At 34.4% G+C, this 11205-nt stretch overlaps 1 protein-coding gene across 5 annotated transcripts in view; it reads right to left on the bottom strand.

Annotated features, from left to right (window-relative positions):
• The window catches only part of LOC102678544 (transcription factor CP2-like protein 1), a 13877-nt gene extending 2744 nt beyond the window's left edge, over positions 1 to 11133 (bottom strand). For 2 of the 5 annotated variants that reach the window (XR_422097.2, XM_006617911.2), the window contains exons 1-9: positions 10138 to 11133; positions 9597 to 9831; positions 8217 to 8361; positions 5592 to 5669; positions 4376 to 4585; positions 4146 to 4290; positions 3649 to 3885; positions 3174 to 3422; positions 3027 to 3103 (exon numbers count right to left, since the gene is read on the bottom strand). Coding sequence is in view for 4 of the 5 variants with exons in the window: in XM_006617911.2 (XP_006617974.1) it covers positions 3027 to 3103; positions 3174 to 3422; positions 3649 to 3885; positions 4146 to 4290; positions 4376 to 4585; positions 5592 to 5669; positions 8217 to 8361; positions 9597 to 9831; positions 10138 to 10275 (1514 nt within the window). In the remaining variant the exon portion in view is untranslated. Of the gene's footprint in view, positions 1 to 3026; positions 3104 to 3173; positions 3423 to 3648; positions 3886 to 4145; positions 4291 to 4375; positions 4586 to 5591; positions 5670 to 8216; positions 8362 to 8508; positions 8692 to 8758; positions 9061 to 9596; positions 9832 to 10137 lie in introns of those variants that run through there. The other 3 variants (XM_006617912.2, XM_006617913.2, XM_006617914.2) reach the window with 3 other exon arrangements.
• Between the last annotated feature and the right edge of the window lie 72 nt (positions 11134 to 11205).

The raw sequence follows: 11205 nt of genomic DNA, 5'->3' as shown, positions 1-11205 counted from the left end.
AAAAAAAAAAAATTTATCCTTTTGATAATGAAAAAATAGGCTATACTTTTTTCATAAATTCTTTTTAATTTCCCGAGACTAACTTTTTGCGATTTTTATTATCTTCACTTTTGTTTTGTGGCTTAATTAACAAGCAATCAAGAATTATCATTAACTATAGTAGTAGCCATTTGTATTTGAAATCCACTTCTCATTACGTGACAAACAACTTTTTGAAGATTCGTTTCGTTTACCAGCCAATCGGCAAATCGTTCAAGCGCATCATCAAGTGGTTCTCGTTTCAAGTTTCCATAGTTTTGTAACCAATTAGAAATTAAAAAGGTATCCGGAAACGCGCGATTTCTTTTCCCGCAATGAAAGGATTCGGATCGTTATCAAGTCAAACGATAATAAAAATTTTTGTTCTCGTAAATTTCTTTCCTCGATAGGATTACGCGATCGAACAAAATCAACGAAGTTTTTCGTTCATTGATCTTTCTGAACGGTCACTTAGCGATTGTGGAATACCCAACATTTAATTCAATATTTTATCGAATCCTTGACGAACAATTTTTATCAAAGGCACAAAATCGCGCGTTTTGTTTACGCGGGTCGAAAAGGAAGTTTCACATAGAAACGTATTTCAGTTCAAGGCCGAATAGAACCGCCTTGGCATCAGCTTTTCGGCGGCCAGGCTGCTCGTCATCTAAGGAAGTGATCCTGGCGTGACAGGAGCACATGACTGGCCAGGATCTCACGCACAAGCACGTTTTGATTGTCAACGCGTAACAATTCGAGATCAAGAATACTCGACACGCATGACGATTCTGAATGATTAGCTGGAAATCGAAATTCTACACCGGACGAGGGCATTCCAACGGCGTGTAACGGCTTCACTCTCGATTCGATGTTCAATCGATAAACTTTCCTCAATCTCGAGAGTTTTTTACTCGTTTTTACGAATTACACAGAAAGGTAGTCAAATCACAATATGCAACACATGCGAGGCACGATTTCCTTTCTAGGAAAAAATTATTATTGTTGCGATTTCTCGAACATTACACGTTTAAATTTGTACTGTTTTCTTTTTTTATCTTATCTTTCGATATTTTCTTCGTTTTGTATGCGTTCGTATACAAAATCGATATCTCGTTTCACGATCGATCCTTGGTGCTAGAGAAAAAATGGCGCTGTTCCAGGATTCACGTACGATTTATTTTTAAATTCACGGTCGATCACAATAATCTGTATCTTGTATCCTGATGCTTTATTTGTCGATGTATGCCGGAACAAAGAAAAATCGAAAGTTTCAGCACTTCGTGGATTATTTCACAAGATAAAAATCGTATTTATCTCGTACATCGTGTATTAGACTCTCGAGAATTATCGACACTGAACTGACCACTTCACAAGATTTAATTCTCTTCGAACGATGAATATATTTCGTTGCCAAGTCCCCTCAGTTACCTTTATCACGTCCACTTTTTTAACTAATGACAGTAATGGCTCGAGGTCGCGAAAATAAGCGATAACGAGTGCGTATCGATTACTCGCGAAAATATCGCGACCAGCGATCGCCTCACAGTAGAACAAGTCAGCGAAAACACGGACGAATGTAAAGAATTACACAAAAAGATAGTCACTGATCACTGATTATCACGTTTTATTTATAAACATGCACTCTCAGCGGTAGATCATGTCTGCGGTTCTCACTGATTACCGTTTTTTCACTGATTATCGTTGACTATTTCTGATTCACCAATAACGTTTTCTGTTCCGAAGTAATTATAACAAATATAAAAAATAGAAGAAATCGATGAACAAATTGAGAATTTAAAATTCCCGAATATCGTGAAAAGTTGAACAATTTCAACGAAAAAAACTGATGGGTAAACGTAGAACTGAAACGGCTGCGCAGTGGTGCGTGTATCGTGCAACGTTCTGAATTTATTTGTCGTCGAGGTTGTCTCTCTCTTTTACTCAGAACATCGTTGTCGGCTCTACCAGTTGCCGGCTTGTGCCAGTTCGAGCCAGTTTCACAACTCCCGTACCGGCACCTCCTCTTCCACCACTTTATCCCAAGCCTCGTATCGTCTATTGCCATTGCTTTCTGCCACCACTTTACGAACTACTTCTACCATTCTTACATCTCTGCGATTCATCCGCAATCCCCCACCATTAATTTTGCGGTTGTTCAAAGCGAAACGGCAACATAGCCATGCATTGCAAAGAAGAGAACATGCACCATGCATATTTTTCTTCTCGAAAGATTTCCTCTCTTGATATGTTTTTTTTACTATTTTTTCCATCAAATTATATATTCTTTGTGAATTTTTTTATTTTTCTTTGATCCTATTGTTTGATCTGAATATCAAGAAATATTACGAATCTTCTTTCTGCATATTTTAATCATAAATATGAGACGATTTTTGTCTCATGTTTACCACGAATTATGTTATTAACCTATTAATATTACTATGTTAAAATTTACGTTTACATAGAATTATCGAAAGGTACTAGATTTTTTGAATGCATGAATTTTATGTTTTGTGAAATATATATTTGCACGGAGGTCAACCAATATATATATAGATTGTTATTTAACCAAACGGAAACTTGTAATATCCGGAATGGGTCAGATAATTTACATGACAACACAAAAGTTACTATATCATCTGACACAATCGATTATTAACAATATTTTATGGAATCATAAAATAATAAATATAAGAACTTAAAGAATGAATGTTGTAAATTAAAAAGAAAAAATCAATGATATGATTTACTATATTGATTATTTCTTGTTTAAAATATAATTTTTAATTAACGCGATTTTATTATATATATAGGGGAAGAATTAAAATAAAAAATATTTTGATATCAATACAGATATGCAATGATAAGATACTGTAAATCAAACACAATTAAAGATATCGTATATTGTGGTTTGAATTCGGTATCGCATATTAATAATATTTATATTTAGAATTATAGTCATATAAATGTATCATAAAATAAATAAAAATAATATTCATATTTGTACTTACATTGCCTCCGTTGAAGCATAGGGACTTCCACTACTTTGCGTGATTAAATTGGATGATGATAACGAGTCTAGGGGAATCTGTAATCAAACATAGAATCCAATCTGGTTAGTTTGCTGTGAAAAAAAATGTCGAATGTCGATCACTTACGTCGGAAAGAACCGTGCAGTCGTAACTTGGCTGATACTTGTCTTGCTCGTGTGGTGGTCGTCGCAATATTTTGTCACGATCTTGCTTATGCTTGCGATCAGCTCCTTTCAATTTGAAAACTTTTACCTGACAAGAAGCAGCGTGCAAACGAGGACCTCCTGGCAATCGCGTTTCCACTTGTATTCGAAACGGCACACCTTTTTCCCCACCATGTTTCTTGGGCGTAAATTCAGTGCTAATACAATTCACCTAAGGCAAAAGTATCAAAAATCATCTTAGTTTCAACTTTATTAATCGAACTTATTATTCTGATATATGATATTGAAGAAAAATAATAAATTTGATCCAATCGAATCATTTTTTTTGATTCTTCTTTAACATTTGATCAAGTTAAAAAATAACATTTCAGAAAAAATATAGCTTTGGAAGGAAATGAGTATTTATTTCTTACTTTTTATTTCTAATGCGCATCTACCTTTATGTATACCCCAACTTCCTTGGTAGGATCCCACATAAATTCCACACTATTATTTGATGGAGATGGTTGACAAACATCCACCATCCCATAACTAAGAGGAACATCGACCTCGAGTAATCTTTCACCAGGTCTTGCGCGTTGCCATGCTAGCATCTGTTCCCTTTCAGTATACTGAAGTCTCCTCTCATGAAAACAAATGCGTATTGTCGACTGAAACAAAAAAGTTGGATGTCCCTTCAGAGACGTTGTAGCACCGTTTGGGAGACTCACATCTTTTGAACGTCGAGGATTTAATGAGTTCATACCGAACTTGTTACTTTGTGAAAAATAATGAAATGTAATTAAGAATTCAATGTTATTATATAAATGCAATGTATAATCAGCATGAACTCTTCTGATTCCATTTAAATTAATACGTTTTTTAAGATGTTGCTACCCAAACATAGACAATCTCTTGTTCTATTCTGGGAAACGAATAATAGTTGATCAAGTACCTTCAAAATTTTCCCACGATAAGCAGATAAATCACCTAATTTCTTCAATTTAATCTCGTACGATTGTCCTTGATTCAAATAAGTGAGCGTCTCTTCGTTAACTTTTGTTGCAATACTAGTAGCAGCAGCAAGCACATATTGGAAACTAAAAAGAATGTTATTCTTCTATATATTCTTTGATATAATTGAATATTCATAATTTAATATAACATTATTGAATAACATTATACCGGCAATCCTCGTTGAGCTCGCTTCCCTGTTGAGAGGAAGAAACGTGATTTCCTGAGGATGATGTTGGAGGATATTCTTCGCTTGAGGGATAAAGCAACTGATGAAGACTAGCTGTTGTCTGCCCATTATTATTACTATCAGCTTCAACAGAGTTGTTCACATTGTTCGCTGGTGCCGAATTAATTGTTCTCTGTGATACATGGTTTAAACTGAAGCAAACATTGAACGAGAAATAACATCAATTAATTATATGCATTCCTAAAGTTTGATACGTTTACACGAAGGGATAAGAATGTTTACATTTATTACGTGCTAATAATATTGTGCTTCTTCGAACAAGTTTAAACGCATTCGTGATTAATTTCATATAAACTGCACTCACTATAAATTAAAGAATATCGAGGGTGAAAAGATTAAATCCGAGGGAGTTTTCATTGCTGTTGAAACTAGTTTCAGGAGGATACCAATTGCATCGCACAAAATAAAATTACACTTAATTCGCGGTTGTCACGAATAGTTTTCACTGATTCGTCAGAATACTTGACTTTATTATATGTTGTGTGGGTTTCGTGAAACGCAGTGTTCCTAATTAAGAGCAATTTCTACACAGACAATTCATTATTCACGCAGTTGAAATAATATGCTCTTAAGATTTTCATTTTTTCCATACAAACATCACGGTTTCTTTTCTTTTTAAAAAGTTAACTTGCTCAAATAATTCTTGGAATTTACCACAGTTTGTGTATAATTTTCAAATTAAAACATATTCGCAATAGTGCAAATGATCACGTTCGGAAGAATCACGTTTTTCGCACGACCGATCAGTCACAAGCAACTGACATTTAACACTGACAGATACCGCGAGATAACTTGCGAGGAACCTCGTAAGAGTAAAGGTCTGACCTGCGTGCCATTTGCCTGATAGTTGTGCGAAAAAACAGGACGATAATCTTGTGTCTCTGCGGGGGAGTCTCGTGGCAAATTCCGCTGTTGGTTTTTTTCTTCTTTTAAGATTTTTCTTCCATCGTTTCCACGATCGTTGATTGCTCATGACTGATATTAATTGCAATTGATGTTTCATGACTTGTGACAGGTGTAAGCAAAAATAGAAAAAGCTTGAAATACTTGTCGCAACAGATGAAATTATCGAAACGAACATGTTTGCATGCTCACATAAGTGATGTCTCTAATATGCACCGTTCTTAAAGAACTTACTTGGAATTTTGCTGATTTTCTGGTGATGGGGCCTCTTGCTTAAATACCGTCAAAGATGGTAATGCAAGCAAGGCTTCGCTGTAAACAAATTTCGAATAATTATGCATATGCATTTCTTTTCATGTTCTGTTTGTTTTCAAGATATAAAGTATAATTTTCAAGGCAAACAAATAGGAAAGTAATTAGATAATTTTTATGGAAACAAAATTTTTCTGCGATTATTTAATAATTTTTTATGTAATTGCACTCTCATTTATTACGATCAATAAAATGACATTAAAATCGACTTAATGTGTGGAATGAATGTTTATCCGATAATAACTGATAGATTCCGGTTTTCGCTATCAACTTTTATTGATTAGAATCTCATGACAGAAGTGAATAAGATATAAAATATAAAAATAAAGAATTATAAAGAATTAATAAATTATGCAACATAATTTAAAATTTCATCAATTATCATGGATCTATTATAAAATCATAAAAAAGATTGATATTTATATATTTATATGTTTCAGACAATTTATTTAAAGATAAAAAGTTTACTGCGAGACAAAATCCAGCGCAAACTGGAAAGAAATTATTGCGGCTTACATAAACTACATTTTATGGAAGCTGAAAAAAATCTTAGATACTCTCATCTTTATACAATCAGTTTTTTCTTGTTTTTCTTATTTTATGATCTTCTAATCGTGCTAGCTTAGAATTGAAATTAAGAATAAGAATAATTTAATTTTGTCGAGCAATCATGTAATGATGATACTGTTAAAATAATCGTAATAACAATTGATTTCATGATATGTAATTTAATTGTAATTTAATTGTTAAGACGGAATAAAGAATGAAAGAATAGTTTGAGAACCGCTATGATAAGAATTAAGTCACTAAGGTCAATGAAAACCGGAATGTACCAGTTTGAATGCAATGAAATTAATATTAATAAATCTACTAATAAAATATCAGGATATTATTAAAAATACAGTACAAATTAATCAAAAATTTATGATGTTACTATATAAAATTGAAAATAAAAATTTGACTCTATATTTTAATTTTATTTACTCATAAATCATACTGCAAACAAGAATATTTTTTTGTCATATTAAAAAATTAACAAATTAACAAAAGAAAAAATTTAGTATGAAGAAAACTTTTATGTCATTTTATTCACTCACCTACTTTTTAAATATTGATGCATGATTCCGATATTCGAAATTCAAGCTTGAATTTTTCTCTTTGTAAACATTTAGCAATTTCACAAATACTATAATCAATTTGTTTAGCTACACTTATCGATTTTCATATATTTTATTATGTTTGAATGAAAATTTCTAACACAGGTTTTATATAAATTACATCCACTATTTTAATATCACATATTATTTAGTATCACGTGATTTACGTACGCTGTAAATAATGAAACTATTCACTGGCATTAAATTTAAATAAGCCAAAAATAATCAATTCCGTACTCGTGAAAAGTTCTTGGGATTGATTTTATTTAGATTCACATTAAGAGATAACAATTTTTCAGTCATGAATTTTAAAAAATTATCACTATGTCTTATAGCGATGATGATATGAGTATCACGTGTAATCCTATCAGCTGATTCTTGGCGGTGGTTGTGCCGCTTCTCCACTAACGCTTACAAATGCGAGCAATGTGTGTTATCTAACATTGAAAAGTTTCAAATGATTATTTCCTGTTATTTTATTCCAACGATGAGAACCGGAAATTCGAATACGCACAAAGTATCTTACTTCGATTTATCCTCTTTTAGAAGTCTCTTATTAAGAATTTAAATAAACATATGATCTGTTAATTTATTATCGAAGACATTAACAAGATTAAATTAAGAAATAGACAAATCGATAAGTGATAGTTAAACACATACGAAGAAAATCTTTTTTAAATGACGATTTGTTTCGAAACATATTTCTAAATATTTTATGAAAAACGAAAATATAGATGATTTATACAGATGCAAATCAAATAAGATAGTAAAATCAAGAACAATTTCGCTTAATGTAATGCTCTGGCGAATTCTAAAACCGTATGTAAAAATTGGTAAAAATGAATACAATTGAGTTCAGGATGGAAACGCACATGCCTGTACGCGCAGAGACTCGGTAAGCGTCTAAACGTCTGTAACCAGCGTGATTTCCCAGCGTATTTTGTTCAAGCCACAAAACACCGACAACTGTGTCTGGTTTTAACCGGATTTCTGACTCGACATACTCCTTTCCCACTACTGTCTACGTTTTAATCGAGATTCGATCCACTTTTGCACAGGGATCTTTAGAAACCTACTTTATCGGCTAGTCTTATGATCGAATAAATCCTTCGTGATCGACCATCGGTTGAGCTTTAATAAAAATTCAACTATTTCTTGCTTTTTTTTTTTTAACTAGAAAAAAATAATATTCTTGCCCATTTTTTTAGATAATTATAAAAATTTCCGAATCCTGCATCGCAGAATTTTAATGTTATTAATTAAATTAATTAAGGCACGACTTTATCCTATTTCTTTCCTTTGTTTGCCTCCAATATTTGAATTTATTTTTTTTCATCATAACTTTTCCAAGAAATGTATCTTCTCTGATGGAGAAAATATTTATATTTACCTCATATTATAGGAGGCGACTGCTGTTGCAAGATCGGATGCTGCAAGTGCTGAGAGCGATCCATCGAAGTCGGCGGCAAGATGTTCGGCCAGCTCCTCCACTTGGGTTGACCATCCTTGTCCAGAACCATTGCTTCCGACAGATCCTGAAAATATGAAAGAATTAAAATCATTCCAACGATTATTTCATTGTTAAAAAAAAACCAATCTTATCCTTTGCTATTGATAGATCAAAGATCAAAGATCAAAGATCAAAGATGATATCTTCACTGTGATATCTTTAATTTTACAACCTTGTACATTAGCATAATTGATGTAAAACTGATGGTGCATAGCGCCAATCCTGGATTTAGTATCCTGAAGAGCCATAACTGCGTTTCGTCTTCTATTCTTGGAAGTTATAGCAGGATATCGTCTAGTGTGTAATAATGGTAACCTGGCGCTGTCTACTTCACACCACTTCATTCTATATCTCTGCGAGGGGATAAACGAAGCTAGCACACTTGTAAGAATACCACCGAAATAAAAACGATGCGCGTATACCTTCGCGTAGTTTCTCTCGGATGGAGAACTAGTATTAACTTCTTCTCTCTCTTTCCTCGGGTGGACTTAATCTGCGATACACTGTGTACTCTGGAGTTATCAGTTTCTCTAACCACGTGGTCAAAAAGGCGTCGAATAAACGCATCACGGTACTTTTAGCGAATCAGTCGTGAAACGTTCTTCGAACAAGCATCTGCTGTACGAATTTCGACATTTTGGAGCAAGATTAAGATGTTTCGAATCAAATTAGAATGTATGTACAACGTAACGCTGATACCTTGAAAGTTTTTGATAACGGAATCTTATTTCATGGAACGTTCATGTCGAACGATTTGTGCATGGTAAATGGAATTTTTGTGAATCAGATAATCAGTGTTCTTCAAGTATATAGAAATTAAAATTGGTATTTGGTATAATTTTAAAAATCCAATGGCTGTTGTAGAAATTAAATGGAACTTAGAATTGTGAGTGCCTACGACTGTGTATCTGAGGTCCTCGTCACGACCTTTTGAATGATATGTCTATAATGAGAGCTGCATGATAGCATAACAACAGTGATGTAGTCAGAATCAAATATTCGCTAAAAGACAAAAGCAAAAGAAAATGGGAAATTTAATAATTTAAAGAAATATAAATATCTATATTCTATATTCGTTTTTAAGGGATGAGAACGCGGATAAATTAATCCGTCTTACCTTTTTCTAAATAATTTTCTCAACAATCAGTTTTAGTTGATCATCCAGTGAACTCTAATAATAATTTCTAAATGCTAATCAATAAAATTCATAATTGTAATAGATAATTTTTATAATTTTCAAATATTTTTAATCATACTAACCATCTCTCTTAGCATGCTTCTTCTCGAGTTCTGTAATTTGAGACAACGGCTCTCCGGCTCGACGTTTCAAGGTGCTCTGCTGTTGGCAATTGGGGGAATTGTCGGAAGACGGGCTGAGATGTTGAGGCGATTCGCTGCTCGAACGTATTTGGACACCGTCCTCTGGGGAATCCTTTGGCGAGCTGTATTTATCCTGCCATAAAGAATTTTGTGCACTGTGATATCCCATTGACGCCTAAAACGTTTGATCATCGTCAGTTCGCGGGATGAAACGCGCGGAGCTTCACGTATTTCGTTTTAAGGACCAAGGCGGTAACGCCATCAAAATGAATCGATCCTTCGCTTCTGTGAGAACGTTCAAAGCGTGAAAAGAAAGAAGAAAAATTGGCCGATATCGTTATCGTGATGCTGGAAACATGCTGGATTCTTTCCCTCGTGAAATTAATGAAAATTGGCGAGCAGACGTGAAGCGTCGCGTTCAACGCGTTACCAACGAGATGGTATCGCCATTCTTTCAAGGAAAGAACATTAGAAAACTTACGTGCTGAGTGGCGATGGGATCACATCTGTTCTGACGAACTGGGGACAGCTGTTCGTAAGGAGGTGACGGTGTATTGGGAAACCATATCGTTCCATTCAAAGCATCTGCACCGCCGTCCATGATGAATTGGAGCTCCATTCAACGACTTCAAATCTCGAAGCACTCGTGTTAGGCTTTTACTTTTCAGGCTACTACTACCTTTCCGAATACCAATTGTTTTGATCCTAATCACGATTATTATTCGCTCTTACCAAGTTCGAGTGCTCAAAGATTCTTTGGAGAACGCTTTGGTGGCCTATTTGGAAGAGAAGGCTATAAGTCCAATCTAGTTAGAACATCCACGATGAAATTTTTAGCATCAACTTAGGGACTTAGGGACTTCTCCTTTCTAAACGTTAACGTACATTCTGCAGGTGGATAATTTTCCCAGTCCTTTTCCCTTTTTCTATTTTTTTTTTTCGCCGCTTCTTTGTTTTCCTCGCTCAGCTCCTTCCTTTTCTTTCGTCTATTAACCAAAACGTCCTCCTTTTTTTGTGCGTTCTCCGCGTATTTTTCTTCGGGATCGACAATGATCTCGGAAGTGCACGGTGCATCACTCGACCACCGTTAGTAAAGGGCCGAACTTCCTTAAGGAAGAGTTATCCTTAGAACATTACGAAGAAGCTATTGTACAATTTCTTGATGCCAGTTGTTTCGCGTTGCCGATGCGTTTCTAGGAGTGCGCAACCCCGTGACTTAAGGGAAAGAAATCGCGAAAAGACGACGAACGCGTCCTCGAATACCATCGCCACACCTTGGCTGCAACGCATTTTGTTACTATTTTTTTTTTTTTTCTTGAAAATCTACGAGTTTCGCGAAAGAACAGCTATTTGTTACTTTCTCTCTCTCTCTCTCCCTCTCTCTCTCTCACACTCTTTCTCTCTTCTTCCTGTCGTATTATTCTCGATTATCCGAATAAAATGTTCGATGGAATGGAAGTTCGACCGAAACTTTTTCACTTGTTAGTAAGATGAAACTTAGATCAGGATTTGAATTTCTAGAAATTCTATTTCGTTTTATTATTCTCGA

Source organism: Apis dorsata, unplaced genomic scaffold (assembly GCF_000469605.1).
Source record: "Apis dorsata unplaced genomic scaffold, Apis dorsata 1.3 scaffold_331, whole genome shotgun sequence".
NCBI classification, from domain to species: domain Eukaryota; kingdom Metazoa; phylum Arthropoda; class Insecta; order Hymenoptera; family Apidae; genus Apis; species Apis dorsata.
The sequence above is the reverse complement of the archived record's forward strand: the minus strand, read 5'-3'. Positions and strand labels throughout refer to the sequence as shown.